General features: G+C 40.7%; 1 protein-coding gene across 3 annotated transcripts in view; it reads left to right on the top strand.

Annotated features, from left to right (window-relative positions):
• Positions 1–19,226, top strand: part of LOC5572837 (inverted formin-2) — a 335,282-nt gene that overhangs the window by 248,425 nt on the left and 67,631 nt on the right. For all 3 annotated transcript variants that reach the window (XM_021848653.1, XM_001660550.2, XM_021848652.1), the window contains exon 4: positions 2,823–2,982. In XM_021848653.1, coding sequence (XP_021704345.1) covers positions 2,823–2,982 — 160 coding nt within the window. The remainder of the gene's footprint in view (positions 1–2,822; positions 2,983–19,226) is intronic.

Genomic DNA, 19,226 nt, shown 5'->3' with positions numbered 1-19,226 from the left:
ATTTTAAATCTTTTTTTATGGAAACACGTATCTTGACGAGTAGGAAGAGAATCCAAAATATAAGAGTTCTTTAAGAAGTATTTATTTTACAATGTCAAAAATAAGGCTATTTTCGTAACGCGACACCATAATAATGTGACTATTTGAAAAAATACGTTTCCAAAGAACCAATACTTCGTTTGAAAAAATAAAACCCGCACATAACAATGTCATCTAATACCCTTCTAGTTAACGGATAAGACAATCATATTACACTTGATAAACTATGATACAGGGCTATTATGAAAGAGTTGTTTAATGTCTCAATATCTCACCAATAAATTATATGAACTTTATATAACTTTTCAGGTATGTTTTTCACTGTATTTTTAATCAAATTTTTTTTTATACAATTCAACATATTGTCTTTCATGTTCAGCATAGCTTTGGAAATATTTCAGAGTTTGAATTTTTGATACCCTGGCGTAGATGTGCGTGGAATGTGTCTGATGCGTTTTCCTCAAATTCCTTGATACATTTGCCACATTATAGCCGATTCCGGAAATTATCTTTGACTTAAAATTTGCCTACTTCAAAAGGCAGAAAACATAGCACCCTTTTCACCCGACCTGACCCAGTGACCCATCGGAATAACTCCGGCCACAGGAACATTCCCGTGATCTTTTGGCCACTTTTAGAAACTAGATATGTATACGAGTATACCGTCAAAAATCATTGAAATTCGTTTTGTAGGTATTCGCTGAGCGGTGAGAGTTCAAGTTTTTTTTTTCTTTTACTCAGGCACATTTCTTTTAGGGATGGTACACAAATTATGTCAAGCTAAATTTCAACTTTTACTCCACCCTCACTGCAAATGAGATGCAAGGGACCATCGAGATAGCCATGAAAACCAACTTTCAATATGGTACTCTAGATATGGCTCTCGCGATACGGAATATCGAGTAAGGCAGAGTTGACTGTATATCCTTCCTGATCTATAATATAATATTTCAAAAAGGCATAAGTGCTTTGTAAAACAAATGTTTTTTTTTTCAAACCTGAAGAGCGCATTTCACTTCTTCCACGCAATCCCAGTGCCGGAAATTTTAGAAATGTTCGTGTTTTTGTTTTATGTCATCAGAGCGATCTTTTACATGAAAAGCAGAAGTTGGATTGTGGCAGCACAGTCTAGGATTAGGGATCAATTGGTGAGCTCGTTTCATGCTTTTATATCAAATCTGTAAAATATGTATGAATGTACATTTAAATAATAATTTGACAACGGTGGGACGTAAATACGATTTTTCAACAAACTTTGAATGGTTTGTGGGTTTAGCGACGGAATCCAGACCAGTCGTGTTCGGTCCACGTGATACAAGTGCGAAAAAATAATAGCGTTTCTCAATTAATCCGTATGCAGTAATCAAAGCTGAAAGTGGATTGTGGCTGCTCAATCGAGGAGGAAGGATCAATTGGTGAGCTCGTTTCATGCTTTTATTACAAAACTGTGAAATATGTAAATCTTTACAACGGTGAGACGTAAATATGGTTTTCCAAAAAACTATGAACGGTTCGTCACTGTGAGTGTCGGCATAAACTCTTATTAATAAATTATTCACGTTTTGCAGATTTATTTTTCTTTCATAATTGATTTCTTTGTAATATCAATGGTTGCTACCTATTTTTGAATGAAACTACTGTGTAAGGTTGTATAAGAACTCTATTGATGACTGAACTTTAGCTCTACAAACGTAGCCAGCAATCTTTCGAAGGATATTAACTTTTACAGTACTGGATGCGGACATCAAAGTTTCAAAATTCTACATTTTCAGGATGAGTCATATTTTTAATTACGAAAGAGTTATATTTTTAATTCACCATAATTGCCATCATCTCATACAGTTTCTCTTATTTCTGGCATTAAGTTCCACCAGAACCTGTTCCTGAGCTTACTATATCGAGAACAGTTTCATATTAGTGACCTGAAAACTTTTTTTAAAAATTGCCCATTTGTGTTAATTATACAAATTTGTGCATTTGTATGGAAAAGTCTACAAACTGAAACAGGTGATACATTATATCAAATAGATTAATTTACAATTATTTTTTTTAATTTAAAAATATTATACGTACCTACTCCAAAAAAACGCACCCAAGTCAACCGTCATTGAATGCAAAATTTTTAATGCATGCATAAAACAAACTCATTTTCCATTTTTCCTGATAACCTCATCGAAATCGATCAAAAGGTGGCGAAACAAGCATAATCTATCAAATATTGAGTCAAACCATGGCTTATGATTATTTTAGAACAGCTTTGAGTACAAATAACTAAATCTAGAAGCGCAAAACAGTGATCGCGTGAAAGGTTATGAATGATGTTAATACTCAATCAAACTCTAACATAGATCAGTAAGTTTTGAGACGAACAAGTGTTTTAAGCTATCCGAGAGCTCGTCTTAATCACGCAGAGAAATGCGTTGTGATTGCAACAAAATATTGGATTCAATTCAACAAACATGGTTCTCAGTTGTAGACTAATGAATATTTGTAATGAAAATGTTCACATTTAACCATAAACATCCCGACGAACAATGGCTAACCCAACTGACGATCGAATCAAATTTCCCCATCGGCGTTGTTCGCCTGCCGAATCGACCTTGACTGGGAAATACCACCGATCGGCAATTATCGGTGGTTTGTGCTTAATCAACCAATTAATTTCATTATTTCGTATTTCTTTCTTTTCGTTTCTCCGCGCGCGCTTTCATGCAAATCTCGAACCGCACCCATACCGAAACGTCAAAACCCGGACCCCCCCTGGGAAACCCTCGTCGGAGCAGACCATCAAAGGCGAACGCTATCGACTGAATATAGTTGTCGTGGAGCTAGACAAAACAACCTCGGTCGAGTATCAAATTGCACTATTGGCGTTCATAAATTGTGTCATAATCTCGGCTGCCACGCTGCAGGATCGGATACGAATGCGAAATGAATTTATAGGTGAGTATTTGATTTACAGTACGTATGTGTACACTGCCGTGCAAAAGTTTGGGGTCATTCCCTAAAATAACATACAAAAGTTGTATGTCCATATATCTGCGTTTACACCTCTAATTGGAACTCTATATTAGTCTTTCGAAAGATAATGAATTAATCTTACTTCGTATGTATTTTGGCAAAAATATTTTTTTGAATGTTCTTGTTGAATTAAAAAAATTGACTTTATTTTTCATCATTGAATCGACCAAAATTGTAATCCAGTGTGACTTTAGAACTGTAATCTCGTAATCTTTTAGGAGCACTCACAAAATGTTGACGGAAATAACTGCAAAAGTATTCGAAATTTACAGAAAAAATCAAGTGATCGTGCAAAAATTTAAAGTCACTCCTCAGTATCGTGCAATGATTTTGATTTTGAATATTTTTTCGAGTTTTTCATTAAAATTTTGCAAGTGTACTGGTTCAAAATTTTGGTCAATCCAATACTGAGAAAATCATCCATGTTTTTTTCAGTGTATCTTTTGTAAAATGTCAAAACTTCAAGTAGAAATTTAGTAAATATAATTAAAAAAAACGTTTTGATCAAAATACATAGTAAGATTAAAGCATTGCCATTCCACAAACGCTCAGGACTTCAGGAGTCATATAGAGTTCCAAATTGACGTGTAAACGCTTTTGCACGGGAGTGTATGCGTTATTTTCCGAATGGGTCAGGTTTCTGTGGTGATCACACTGCAACCGCTTTACCGTAGCACAAGGGAAAGGGAGGCGAGGGGTGTCTTTGCAGACAAAATACCTAACGGCATGAATGAATGACTGCGCTCGTTGACGGAACGGTCAATGCAAGTGTTGGTCACAGGAGGTGCAGGAGCGATTAACTCTTTGATTCATTGTTTGTTTTGTTGCTGGTGAGGGTACCTACATACATTCCAGCATACGCAAATCCAAGAAAAGGAGCTGTTTATGTCTGCCCTAAGTGAGAAATTACATACTCGGTATGAATGGAATATTTACTTACTTATTTCCATTCAACAAAATCAGCAAGAGGCGTTTCTACGAAGAAGCACCTAAAGGTATTTGACACCTTTTTGCACAGAAATGCTTTTCAGATTGAATTCTAAACGATTCAGTAACAGTCTTATTGCTGGCAACATGGCAAGCGATGCAGTTATGCCATAATATGTCGACGTTATGGAGGTATTAATTTTGGAATACATATCAATTGAAAATAAAAACATTTGCAAACAAATTGCACAAAGATCCAAAAAATGGAAATTGGAATTAGCTAACCAAAAAAGCTGGAAATAGTACTACGATGAACACCTAGTATAGTACACATGATTCATGCAGGGCTGTTTGGGCACGTCAGGAGTTAATCATCAATGTTAACTTCCTTTTCCCGAACAGACTAGATAGCCGTGTAGTGTCGGTAGCGGTTGTTTCAATTGGCTAAGAATTAACACTACGGACTGCCTGTTCCGGTGGTATAAGTCCATCTCACAGGTGACCCCTAATTCATGCCGCTTTAAGCTTACCGTGCCTAAGAATGAATGGTTAGGGGGGTCTAAACAAAACCTAACCGCAAACGGAGCCTGTGGAGTACCAGGGCGCCCTCTACAGTATTGTGCCCTTCCTGTGCTACCCGGAGCAATGGTGCAGGTGACCTTGTGTTTCTCCGAGACAATCGGCTTCCCTTCTTCAGTCTCAAACCTGAGGCTAAATAAGGGTGGGATTATAAGGATGTTGTAAATTAGTTTAAATTTTTCACCCTTATGGCTTCGCATTATGCGTTTTTTTGTTGGGGCAGCAGGGACGACAGTCCAGGGGCTTAACGGACCCCCCCCCCCAGGACCTCTGCGAGTTGGGGAGTTGCCCAGGATGTGGTGAAGTTCGCAGTGGGCTCTGATGAACCTTCATAAAAACCACAAAAATCCGAATGCAACTCTGTCACAGCGACCGGTGCCGCTTAAAGTACCCTAGCCCAAACTAACAGGAGTGCCAACCGGCACATCAGGATTGATACCAGTGAGATCCTGATTATGGCATACTGGTCGCGATACAAACGGACAAGGCATGGAATTACGAGTAGGAGTGCTTCGAGCACATTGGGACCAACGCCAGTACGGCCCCAATTATGTATACTGGCAGCGCACGACAAAGGACAAGTAACGGTATATGTACTGGATAATATGCTTTGAGGCTGACAGCGGCGACATTCTACTCCCTTAGTAGGGTCGGGTGACACTGGCCCGAAACAGCGAGTGGGTTAATGGCGCAGGCTGCCCCCGTCCCGTAAAACCGTGGCAGGCCTTAGAGTACGTTCCAAATCCGTCGCCTGGTTGTTCCAACTGGGCGGGAGTAGGCTCAGATGCCATTACCTGACCTGCGCCGATCCGGCTCTGAACATAGTACCCCATAAAGGACTATGTCAACCCTAGCATGGCCTCCCTGCTTGCATAGATAACCATGGGATTATAAAGGCGACTATTCCAGCGGAGATGGATAGCGGCTCTTAGGGGGACCCATAAGAAATGATCAACCAAAACAAACAACTAGCGGAATGTGAAGGAGAGGCTTCTGGACCTATCAGTAACCGGCTAAGGTTCCCGCCAAGGAAGGAGGCGACCAACTTTATTGAAAACAGTGTGGGCAAAAGCCTAGATACTGTGACGACGGCAGGCACTGGCCGCTCCAGTGCAACATGTGTGGTGACCGATGGCCCGGGACTAATCGAGGCCATGGATCGCAATAGGGAGTACCTCCCTAAAATGCAGGTAGCTGCTGAGCAACTTGATGTCATCATCGAATATGTTAAAAGCAAAACAAATATCAGCAAAGACTTGAAAACAAGTCTACTGAAATTGCGACAATCAGTCCTAGCTGCAAAGCAGGACTACGAGAAAGCCAAGGAACAACTGGGCAAGGTAGAAGGCCAAAAAGACACTAGGTCGTGTCAGACCGAAGTGTTTTCCTTCACAGGCAACGCGAATATATCTGATGATATTATTCGATACGCGATGCGGAAGAGGGAAGCTTCCGGGGATGAATACGTGGCGAAAAGACGTATGGTTGCTAAGGGAAAAGTGACCTACGCGGCCGTCCTCCAAAGCGGAAAAGCTGGCACGAGCCAAGCCCCGCGATCAAGAGGACAAGGCAACAAAGGAGAGGCCAACACCAATCCTAAGGCCAAGAAAGCCAAGAAAAAGGAGCCACGGGTTAACCGGAACCAGGCAGTGCATCCACAGGAACCACGGGCGCAAGGCAACAGCAACCCGTGGATACGAGTTGGAAATAAGAAAAAACAGAGGAAACCGAAAACGGAGCCCAAGGAGAGCGCTAAACCGAAAACAGCGAAACGTAGGAATTTAGGCGAAGCCCTCGTTATCAAAACAGAGGAAGCAAAATACGCCGAGGTTCTGAAGGCGATGCGAAGCACAGAGAAGCTATCGCCATTGGGCGCAGACGTGCGAAGCATAAGGCGAACTAGGATTGGTGAAATGATCCTAGTCTTAAAGAAGGACGCCAAGGAAAAGGGTGCAGTCTATAAGCAACTGGCACAAGAAGTACTTGGTGACGAGGTTGATGTAAGATCCCTTACTGCTGAAGCGACTCTCCAGTGTAAAAATCTGGATGATGTCACCGATGCAGCGGAGGTCTCGGCTGCCCTCAAAGAGCAGTGTGACATCGACGTAGCCAGTAAGGCCATCCACCTTAGAAAGGGCCCGCAGGGCACCCAGGTGGCGGCGATCAGGCTGCCGGTCGCAGAGGCCAACAAAGCGAAGAACTTGGGCATACTCAAGGTAGGCTGGTCGGTTTGCCGGCTGAGCATACAACAGCCTCCTGAAGTTTGCTTCAAGTGTTTCGGGAAGGGCCATAAGTCGTGGAATTGCAATGGTCCCGACAGAAGTAAGATGTGCAGAAAATGCATCGCTGAAGGCCATAGGGCAAGCGATTGTAAGCAAATCGCTAAGTGCCTAATATGTGTCGACAGAGCAGACAACGGACACTTAACGGGCGGACCCAAATGTCCGGGCACAAGCGGAGTATCAAAGCAGCCAAAACGGAAGTAACACAGTTAAATTTAAACCACTGTGATGCAGCCCAGCAGCTGCTTTGGCAGTCAGTCTCGGAAACCAAGACTGACGTGGTGTTATTATCGAACCCATACCGCATACCAGCCAACAACGGGAACTGGGTGGCGGATAGGTCTAAACAGCTAGCAGCTATAGGGACGACAGGACGATACCCAATCCAAGAAGTAGTCTCTAGCTCAAATGACGGTTTTGCGATAGCAAAAATCAACGGCGTGTTCTATTGCAGTTGTTACGCGCCCCCAAGGTGGTCGATTGAGGAATTTTCCCACATGGTTGACAGGATGATGGCCGAACTAGCTAATCGGCAGCCAGTAGTGATAGCTGGCGACTTTAATGCATGGGCAGTGGAGTGGGGTAGCCGCTGCACCAATCAAAGAGGCCAGCTATTGTTGGAATCCCTGGCCGCATTAAATGTAGAGCTGGCAAATGTGGGTACAGTGAGTACCTTCCGCAGAAATGGTGCAGAATCGATCATCGACGTGACGTTTTGTAGTCCTAACCTTTTAGGTACCATGAACTGGCGCGTTGATGACGGTTATACTCATAGCGATCATCAATCGATTCGCTATAGTATAATACCAGGCGGGCAGAAGGCAGCGCGATGTAACTCGACCCAAGCCCGAGGATGGAAAACAGCGCGCTTCGACGGCGAAGTATTCACTGAAGCCCTGAGGCGCGAACGAAACACTCTGGACCTAAACGGTGAAGAGCTAGTTGCTATGATATCACGAGCGTGTGATGCTTCCATGCCGAGAAAAGCCCCTCCTAGAGAGAACAGGCCGCCAGTGTATTGGTGGTGCGAATCAATTGCAAATCTTCGAGCAATCTGCCTTCGGGCTAGACGAAGAATGCAACGCGCACGCACAGAAGCACAAAGAGAGGAAGGCGGTGCAGCATTCAGAGAGGCAAAGTTGGCTCTCAAAAAGGAAATCAAGAGTCGAAAACGGGCATGCTTTGAAAGTCTATGCGAGAGTGCCAATTCTAGTCCATGGGGTGACGCCTACAGAGTAGGGTGGGCCTTATTTCCAAAAATCTTCCGTAGTCAGGATTTACAAAGTGGAAAATGATCATCGGTCCCAAAATAACATCCTGTGAAAAAATGAGAATTTTCGGTGAAGGTCTAGAGGTGGCGCAAAGGGCGTAAGTGCAATTTCCCCATTTTAGTGAACTCTGAAAAAATTTGGTATGCTTTTCAGCTTGTTTTGGTTATTTTAGGACCCTTAAGGGCAAAAAATCACCTCAAAATTGCGATATCTCCACTCCTTTAGATGATATTTGACGAAATATATTTATGCATGCGATTTTTGGCCCTTGTATAGGTTACGCTGACTGATTACTATGAACCCGAATAAGCATATGATTAGCTGGGGAGAATTCCTATGCTAGTAAAATGGAGCGAAGAGCAAAGAAGAATGAGAGAAAGAACAAAGAACACAGAAGAATGTAAGGTGGGGTGGGTTAAACAGTTGGGAGGGTGAAACTAGTGATGTGTTGAGTGTAACTGAGGAATCTTGCAAAATCTCGATTTTACGCAATGGAGAAAAGTTCCAGTAGAAAACGATGATTATATTGGCTTCTATTTAATATTACCTACTTCAGAAATATTTCGAGCAATGTTTCTTCAAGTAGGGGAAGAGCACCAATTTTTGGCCCAACTTTAGTTTTCGACCCATGCATACGATTTTAGATTACTCTTAATTGAAAAATAGTAACGGCTAAAATGTCCTCAACTCCATGCGAAGTTTCATCATTATTCTCCTGGTAGGTATAGATAAATGCATGTCCACTTCACTGCTTTAGTTCAATAATCGTTCGGTTTTTTTTTTCCTGGATGTTGATAGCAATTTATCAAAATGGACCGTTGCAAAATATGCATCCTGGAAATTCAGCCTCACACAGTATTAATTAAATTCATAACAAATGTATATAAGCATTTATATATACATAGGACATCCTGTGAAAATTCCTTCATGTAGCTCTGTCACAATTCCTAAAAAAATATGTTTCAGAACTGTGAAGCTTTAATTTTGTTTTAATTCGAGAGGTTTTCAACCTGAAGTGCTTTATCTCTTGCACCCTATAAAAGCTCGTGCAGTAATTTGAATTTTGACTACCGATTTTTCCTTCTGTTGTTGTTTATATACATCGATTTCATATACCGATGTAGAACGATGTATTGAACTTCATCTGCATTTTCGTTTGTCCGAAGTTATGTTGAAGGTGTTGTGGCAAAAGTGAAGTATTGGAAGCCCAAACGCAATTAATTGTTGAAATGGCATCATAATCCAGAAATTCCTGTGGAAATTCTAAGAAGAAGTGTTTCTGCTAGAAAGCAGAAATTGTCTATGAATTTAACTAATAAGGATATATCGTGCGGGATCAAAATCCAAATACCTATGAAATGAATCTAAACCCTTCCACTTCATATAAAACTCCTATTTGTATGAAGTGTACGGATTTTGAGCCTGTATGGGTTTAGGCCCCTCTGTACTTTCTTTCAGATTATAAAAGCAATTGCTGGAGTGATATCAAACGGGCATTCTAAAATACAAATTTAGTGTTAAACTTGCATATAATCACATCTCATACATCCAACCGAGATATTTTCACGGTTCCGTAGTTCATTCTAATATAATATCATCAGTTACACCTTCCCTTGTTTAACTCACCCCACCTTACATTCTTCTGTGTCCTTTGTTCTTTCTCTCGTTCTTCTTTGTTCTTTGTTCCATTCTACAAGCATAGGAATCCTCCCCAGCTATTCATATGCTTATTCGGGTTCATAGTAATCAGTCAGCGTAACCTATACAAGGGTCAAAAATCGCATGTATAAAATATATTTCGTCAAATATCATCTAAAGGAGTGGAGATATCGCAATTTTGAGGTGATTTTTTGCCCTTAAGGGTCCTAAAATCACTAAAACAAGCTGAAAAGCATACCAAATTTTTTCAGAGTTCACTAAAATGGGGAAATTGCACTTACGCCCTTTGCGCCACCTCTAAACCTTCACCAAAAAATCTCATTTTTTCACAGGATGTTATTTTGGGACCGGTGATCATTTTCCACTCTGTAAATCCTGACTACGGAGGATTTTTGGAAATAAGCCCCACCCTACTACAGAGTGGTAATGGCTAAGACCAAAGGAGCCATAGCGCCCCAAGAGAAATCGCCCGAGTTGCTGCGATCGATAATCGATGTACTCTTCCCGCACCATCCCATAAGCCCATGGCCCCCAGCGCCGTATGCGGCAGATGAAGGAGAAGAAGTGGCGAGAGTGACGAACGAAGAGCTGGCAGAAGTCGTGAAATCATTCGCGTCAAACAAGGCACCGGGACCCGATGGTATCTCGAATGTTGCCTTAAAAGCGGCAGTGAACACGGATCCGGACATGTTCAGAACCACGATGCAACGCTGCATTGATCAAGGCATCTTCCCGGATGTATGGAAACGACAGAAATTGGTGCTACTACCAAAGGCGGGGAAACCACCAGGTGACCCGTCGGCGTATAGACCTATCTGTCTACTAGATACGACGGGCAAGTTATTGGAGAGGTTGATTCTCAACAGACTAGTACCGTATACGGAGAGTGCGGACGGCCTGTCCAACAACCAGTTTGGATTCAGAAAAGGTAAATCTACTCTGGACGCCATCCAGTCGGTCGTTCAAACAGCTGAGGTGGCAATCGAGCATAAAAGGAGCGGCATCCGTTACTGCGCGGTTGTCACTCTGGATGTGAAGAATGCGTTCAACAGCGCAAGCTGGGAAGCAATAGCACACGCGCTTCACCGCCTCAAGGTACCGGTGCAGTTGTGTAAGCTTCTAGAAAGCTATTTTGATGGTAGGATTCTACTGTATGACACAGAGGAGGGGCAGAAAAGCGTTCGAATTACCGCGGGAGTACCTCAAGGTTCAATCCTGGGCCCGCTGTTATGGAATGCGATGTACGATGACGTACTGAGGCTGCCCCTTCCGACGGGTGTTAAGATTGTTGGCTTCGCCGACGATATCACCCTAGTGGTCTATGGTGAATCGATGGAGGAAGTAGAGTTGACAGCAGCGCACTCTATTTCCCTGGTTGAGGAGTGGATGAAGGAAACTAGGACTGGCCCGTCACAAGACTGAGGTGGTGGTGGTCAACAACCGCAGGTCCGAGCAACGGGCGCTTATCTCGGTAGGTGATTGCACCATAGAGTCCAAGCGATCCCTTAGGCATCTTGGGGTAATGATCGATGACAAGCTGAGCTTCGCTAGCCACGTTGAATATGCCTGTAAAAGGGCATCTACGGCTATAGCGGCGCTTTCGAGGATGATGTCTAACAGCTCTGCTGTAATTGCCAGCAAACGCAAGCTGCTGGCAAGCGTGGCGCTATCCATACTAAGGTATGGAGGACCAATCTGGTCAAAAGCGCTTAGAACGAACAGAAACCTAAAGCGGTTGGAAAGCACGTACAGGATAATGTGCTTAAGAGTAGCAAGTGCATACCGGACGGTATCTAAAGAGGCCGTGTGCATCATAGCCGGGATGACGCCCATCGGGCTCATCATCAAGGAAGATGTTCAATGCTTCAACCAAAGGGGTACCAGAGGAGTCCGCGACACGTGTAAAGAGGAAACGCTCAGAAGCTGGCAGCAGGAATGGGATAACTCCACTAAGGGTAGATGGACCCATCGACTAATACCAAATGTGTCAGATTGGTATGGTAGAAGCCATGGGGAAGTGAACTTCCACCTGACGCAGTTTCTGTCAGGACATGGTTGCTATAGACAGTACCTGCATAGGTTCGGGCACTCAGAATCTCCTGCGTGCCCCAATTGTGCTGGTGTAGAGGAAACAGCGGAGCATGTCGTGTTCGATTGCCCCCGTTTCATTGTTGTGAGAGGTCGCATGCTCACTACATGCGGAGGGGACACGTCCCCCGACAATATTATAGAGAGAATGTGTGCGGATGCCGAGTGCTGGAATGCAGTAACCACGGCTGTCACTCACATTATGTTAGAATTGCAGCGTCTATGGCGCGCCGACCAAGAGTTGGCTGCAGAGGATTAGCCCTGCCGAGGCTGGTCCCTTGTAACATTGTTTAAGTCGGCTAGGAGAAGCAGTTTGCCTAGGCTACTTCTGCTACACGTGTTGTGCTATATGCACTGGTCCCTTCCCGAAGAAATACCGTAAGGTGGTTCCGGGGAGATGAGGGTCTGAGTCCAAGGGTCATGTCGATGCACTGTTCACCACTTGAGCAATTCTAAATGAATTGCTCATGCACAGTGCATAGGCTGGTTTTAGCGGGTCGTCGTTGGTGCGTCATCCCCGCATTCCCTGAGTTATCTTCTCAGGGGATCTGTTTGCAGATTTCCCCCTTGTAAAAAAAAAAAAAAAAGGTGTTCTGTGTTATTAGACAACACTATCATCCTAATTTGGTAAAACAAATTTAAGAAAAACTTAATCGATTGATCACCAGCAGCTAGTGACCAATCGATTCAGTTTTCAGCCAAAACGGATGTTTGTTTCTCCAAATTTGTGCTCTTGGAAATTTGAGGTCTGGCTTCGATTCATCTTCACCTTAAATAATACCTGTATGAATTGTTAGAAAAAATCACTGGATAACTTCTTGTCGAGTGCTCGAAACGGAACAAATCTATTCGTCGCAGATGAAACAGGGCTATCTGTCGCATATTATAGTTAAACGGTATTGGAAATTGTTTTACTAGTGTTTGTTAGTACTTTCTTTTCTCAAAGTAAAGTGTAAAAAATCAATTAGTTTTTCAACGAATAGCGCAAAATGCAATGAGTCAAGTGCAATTGGCCAGATCAGTTTTTCAACGAATACTTTGCAAAATGCAATGGGTCAAGTGCAATTGGCAAGTTCACAAAATTAGGAGAAAAAAAATCTTTTGACTATGGAGATGATTTTTTAAAATAAAAGTGTTTTCGGAAATATTGTAGGGAGACTCACGGCTTCGGCACCATTTGACTTTTATTTGCAACCAAATTTCTACAAATTTCTATTTTCTCTATCAAAACACATCGATGAAAATATTCAGATGATTCTCTGTTCTACCCGCTTCCCGCTGATGAGATTTCTGAGACAGAACAAACAATATCGCCAGAGATGTCATCAAATAAACACGCCTCAAAACGCGACTGATTTGGAGCTGCCGAAGAGATTCACCAGCAGTTCTTATTGGAATGTTGCCGAAGAGAATGAGGCTGTCGACAATAGTCACACTGACAAGGGATGTTCGCAGCCTTGTAAAAACGTTTCCAGAAACATTTTGACAAGTCTGTTTGGTGCGCGGCATCGGCTTAGACTGCCGAGAATACGGAAGTTCCCCTATAATGAGGACCCGGGGGTTTTGAACAGAAAATCGGCAAGCAGCTAGGATGCTTTCAAACAAAAATTTTCGTGAAAATGATCTGGGCGAGGAAGGAGAGACCGATACGAAATTTATGTACGTCAATGTATGTCGAGATTTTGCTGTCACGAACTAGAGCCCGGAGCTTAAACAATGAACAAACATGATAAAAGCGCGTGATTGATCAAAAAATATTTTTGCATTTCATCAAATGTGACAAAACAGCGATTTAGAAGCTATTCATGCTTATTCAAAAGTCATGTCACGACATCTCCTTTTACTCTGATTAAATGTAAAGTATTCAAATACGCAACATTTTACTTTTTCCAATAAAAACGAAAATGAAATGCATAGAAAACTTTGGACCTTCTTCCATGTCCGTCCGAAAAGATCGAAGGTACACAACAAAAGAAAACTAGTGATTTTCATCAAGTCTGCCTTAATTATCGTTGGCAAGCTGGAGTTTTCTTGCAGTTTCAAAAAATCTTTGTGACATATTTAGTGTAGAGTATCTGTGCCTCCCTCTCTGGATCTGGGTATGCCTGGGAATATTCGGTCATGATTTCGTCTCGCTAAAATATGTTATATAATTTAATAACAAAAAGACTGCCAACTGTTAAAGAAAAGTTATGCTTGGTCCAAATTATTCAGAAGCTTTTACAACTTCTCTCAAATATGTTACCAATTAACATACGGCCAGAAAATCGCCTGCATAGAATTGATTATGCTTTGTGTGAAGCATTTTGAGAGTGCACTTTGAATATAGTTTCCTGCGAGACAAGCAAACAAATAACAATAAGCAATCAGAGAAGATGTTGTGCTCAATTCCAACATTTAGGTCGTTCGTTCGTGGTTCGAGTCTGCTCCCCCAGATGAGAACTACATTTTGGCATTAAGTGACATCAAAGTGGTCCAACAAAATGCGGATAATTTGGTGCCACCTTTATGCTTTTCAAGTGATTTGAAGTGTTCTAGGAAATAGTTCTTTGTTTAATTTTTGACAACTTTACCAAAGACGCCAACCTTGCAAGTCTACTGTAGCTCTTGCTATAGCGTTTTCAATAATGTAGGATAGGGTACTCCATGAACAACTAATATTTTGCCCATAACTTTTTTTTATTTGAAGTTCTACTAAAACTTCGTCTTCAACGAAGTTTTAGAACTAATTGAAACGCACATTTTGGTGCAAGTTTGAAAACAACAAAATTAACTTCAAAAGCATGTAAAAAATTTAGAATCGGTTGAGTACTCATGAAGTTATGGTCAAACAAAGATGATTTTTTTAGTAAGTAAAATTGGAGTAAACTACTTTTAACTAAGAATAGTTTTGATTTAAAACAAATTTGGTGTTCTATAAAGTTTTTATAAATGTAATTTTTAAGAGAATGATACCAAAATTTTCAGAATTGGTTGAAAAATAACAAAGTTTTGAATATTTCACCGAAGCTCCTTGTTTATAACTTCAAAATTCACCTTCAAGCCGCTTGCCCCATTTCTAAATGTTAGTATATTTAACTAAAAGTTTTGAGGTTTCTCTTTTTATTTGATTGGAATTCAGCAGAACACAAGAATTTTTGGTTTTGAAAACTTTTGCTCTTTACAAAAGTTTTCAAAACCAAAAATTCTTTCTTTTCACAAATTTCATAACTTTGAAGGGGGTGGGTGGGTGTCATCAATATGTTACAGGTCGTACATAATTCGCACAATATTCATACAAAAGGCGTTACGAGGGGGTGGGTGGGTGTCGCAAATGGCCATTTTTGGCGTTATGAAATTTGTGAATGAACCCAAAATAAGCCAAACTCTAATGTATTAGGCTTTGAAGTCGATCAACCCTAAGGACCTCCCAAGACAACCCCTGATAGGGCTTGGCATATTTTTAATGGATTCACTATTTTTCATTAGCATCCAAATCACAAATATACTTTTAATTTTAGAACATTATATATACTAGCACACTCCAACCTCTTCTTACGACTGTTTTTTACCGACGGTTCTTTTTACGACCACTTTTTTACGACCGAAATTCAGGTTAACGACCGTTTTTATAAATCATCAATATCTTAAAAAGTATTCATAACAGAGGGTCATGATCAGCAAAATTGTTCAGTAGTTCAAGGGCTAACATATGTGGTCATTGAATTGCGGAATTCTGCCACTAGGTGGCGCTAGTGAGCATCGAAATTTTGTTTTGCGGATATCTCAGGATCCTGACCACTAAGAAAGATGGCGTCTTCGGCAAAGCTGTTCATTAGCTCAAGCGCTATCATTATAAAAGCTATGAGATGTAAAATTTTACCACCAGGCGGCGCTAGTGATCATGAAACATTTGTTTTGCGGTTATCTTAGGATCCTGGCCACTTAGAAAAATGGCGCCTTCGGCAAAGTTGTTTAGTAGCTCAAGGACTATCATTATAGAAGCTATGAGATTCAAAATTTTGCCACCGGGCGGCGCTAGTGAGCACAATATTTTTGTTTTGCGAATAGCTCAGGATTTTGACTATTTAGAAAGATGGCGTCTTCGGCAAAGTTATTCAGTAGCTGAACAACTTAGCCGAAGGCGCCATCTTTCTAAGTAGCCAGGATCCTGAGATATTCGCAAAACAAAAGTTTCATGCTCACTAGCGCCGCCTGGTAGCAAAATCTCGAATCTCTTGGCTTGAATAATGATAGTCCTTGAGCTACTGAACAACTCTGCCGAAGACGCCATCTTTCGAAGTGGTCAGGATCCTGAGCTATCCGCAAAACAAAAGTTGCTTGCACACTTGTACTGCCTGGTGGCGCAATTTTTCTTAAGCAGTGTTGCCAGCTACGATGAAATTTTGAACCCTTCATGAAAAACTGGATTACACTTGAAGAGTATTGCTATGTTGCTAAGCATTATATTTTTCTATTCCGCTCAAGTTTTATGGCTTTGATATTTTCTTTATTCTTCTTAACCAGTGTTTCCAGCCACATGAACATTTGTGTTTTGGCCAACTGTATGGTATGCAATACTTCCTTCAACTTTTGTGAACATTCGGTATCGTTATCTTTAAAAATTTTTGTATTTGCATATCACACCTCCATAAAATTAACTCTTTTGATAACAATCGAGCAGTGTTGCCATCTATTACCAAAACATGAAAACTTGAACAGCCGTAATAGCGTAATAAAGGATCTATAATATTTAAACTTTGATTTAAAATATGGGTTCAAAATTGAATCATGTTATTTATAATTATCACTGAAGTACGTTTAAGAAAAAAAAATTGATTGAATTTTATCACGTCACTCCACATTTGCCAAATAAAACTAACGAAAATCATTATAAAATAGCCGTTTTTTGAATAAATTATGATTCGTGGTTTACGGCTAACTACCAGAGCGGAAGTTTAACAACTACCGAAAAACCAAACATTACATATACTTTGCAATTAGATTAAATGGATAAATTGATGTGAAGTTTGCGAAAAAGTTACACGTCTTCTAGGTGAGAATCGAACACACGACTCCCTGTTCTCTAGATAGGGCGCGTTACCCCTACGCTATTCGATTTCAGCTCAATAATCAAGTGGTCCTCCTTCGAAAAGCGCACCTTAAAAAATTGAGTAAACATGTGTTTCTGGCCTAAACATTAAGCGTTTGATACTAGAATTCGAACAAAGCTTTAGAACCCTATTGTGAGTCATTTCCGTGAGCCATTTCTCGTCCTGAAATTTTCATTTGCGGCTTCATGAGAAATCGTTATTCTATCCGTTTGAAGAAACAAATCTCAAGTTCCACTAAATATAGGAGGACTAGGGCATAATGAACACACGGGGCGAAATAGACACCAAGAATATTCTCCAAGAATAGTCTTATTTCATCAAAGCTGTATACACTGTCTGTACGGATCATTAAATTAAGCGCCACCGTAGCCTTGTGGGTTTGACAGAGCAGCAATGCTGTCACAATGTTAAATCCCATATGCAATGGCGCCTTTGTTTTGATGCAGTGAGCACTTGCAAAAACTACCTTCGATGATCCATTGAATCTGAACTGTTTGATTTATCGTTTTGCTTCAATTGACTTTTGAACTTTGACTTTATGTGTTTCTCAGATACAAATTGATATATGAGAATGACTATGCAGGAATTTTATTTTTAAACAAAGTACACCCGATTCTGTTTTTGCACGGATTTTTTTTACAAGGCCGCGCAAAAAAAGTTTCCATACATTTTTTTCCGCCAAAACTTTATTTTTTCATGAAACGTGGAGAACTGGTGTTACTTTTTTGCATGGTTTTTGAAATTTTGAACTTTTTTTGCACGGTACGCAAAAACAGAATCGGGTGTAATGGACCTACAGAAATGTTTTCTTGGTAGTGTGATTTCGGAAGAGATCTTTTAAATATCAGAAGGTTGAAACTCATTCATACTTTTCTATTTACTAAATTCCATAGAAGTGTTCATTTAGCCCTGATACCTTTTTACCTATCTTGTTTTTCTGACATTTGATATCATTTTTATAAAAATATAGGGAAATTAGTATAGCCCCCCGTGTAGCAATGCATAATAGTTCGAATCGACATGTTAGCAGGAAAAAAGAGTTTTCTCTGCTCTCGTCGATTTTAGAAGGATGAGGTCTTCAGAGAAGTTGTTCGTAATTGAGTTTTGCATCTTCTAATTCTTCTAGTTCAGGCCCTTATTTAGGATTTAATTTTGGCTCAAACTTTTTTGTTTGCGAAAATTCATGGCTGTGCTTCTCTGCAAACTTTTAGAAAATGTGTTTTTTTTTGGGAACATCTTTGTCGAAGACAGTTTTGATCTATCTCTTCATTTGAGCAAAGTAAATAGAATTAAACTGAAAGTTTTAAGTTAGGGTGGACCCAAAAAGTTTTTTGGTGTAGCTTTTTTGTTTTCAGTTATACGTAAATGTGGGCGCTTAAAATATTGTAAGTTACAGGAAAATTTCAAGTTTCTAAAGTGTGTTTTTGATTTGTCAATTTACAAAATGACGTTCTCACAGTTTGACAGCAAATGTTGTCTAATATCTGGCCTTTCGAATGCTGTTAACACTTCAGTCGTCACGCTGTTGTATTTTGTACAACACTGCTGAAAAAAAACTCGCTTTTCGTTCTCAACAGCAACGCGATGGTTCTGACGGTAACAAACCGCGCGACGACTGGAAAGTTAAAAGAAGAATGTTATCGAAACAACTCCATGAGTTATGGGTATCTAAAGATTTCATAGTTTTTCACCTGAATTTGGTTATAACTTCAAAATCACAAGAATTACAAACTTGCAATATTCAGCAAACATGTGTATTATTAATTTCTTTACAACTCTTCTTAAGATTTACGTAAAACTAAAAACAAAAAAGTTAGACCGAAAAAACTTATATTTAGGGTGCACCTTAAGTTAAAAAACCCCCCAAAAACTGAAGTGACTGGTGTACAGTTCGTAATTTTCCACTATTACTTAACCGAACAAGTAATCCATCATTGCGGTCATTACCGGAGCGTGATTGTCATTGATTCAGTCTCAAAAGAAATTATAATTCGTAGACATTTACCAACGCCGATCATGAGTTAAGCGGCGACGTCACATTTCTATTCAATTGCAAATTATCAAATCACTCCGCTTCGAGTGCTCACTTTTTCAATAATTCGCGCAATCACCCCTAGTCGGTAGGTACAATGCCGTACCTATGTTCAGTTGACTTTGACCTACCGAAATCCAAACGGCACGTTTCCAAGTTTGTCATCAAAGTTGAGTTAGTCATACAACGACACCGGTGCACAGTGGCCGTACTCCATACAAATGATGGCCAAATT

The sequence above is a fragment of the Aedes aegypti genome, chromosome 3, assembly GCF_002204515.2.
Source record: "Aedes aegypti strain LVP_AGWG chromosome 3, AaegL5.0 Primary Assembly, whole genome shotgun sequence".
Lineage (NCBI taxonomy): Eukaryota > Metazoa > Arthropoda > Insecta > Diptera > Culicidae > Aedes > Aedes aegypti.
The sequence above is the reverse complement of the archived record's forward strand: the minus strand, read 5'-3'. Positions and strand labels throughout refer to the sequence as shown.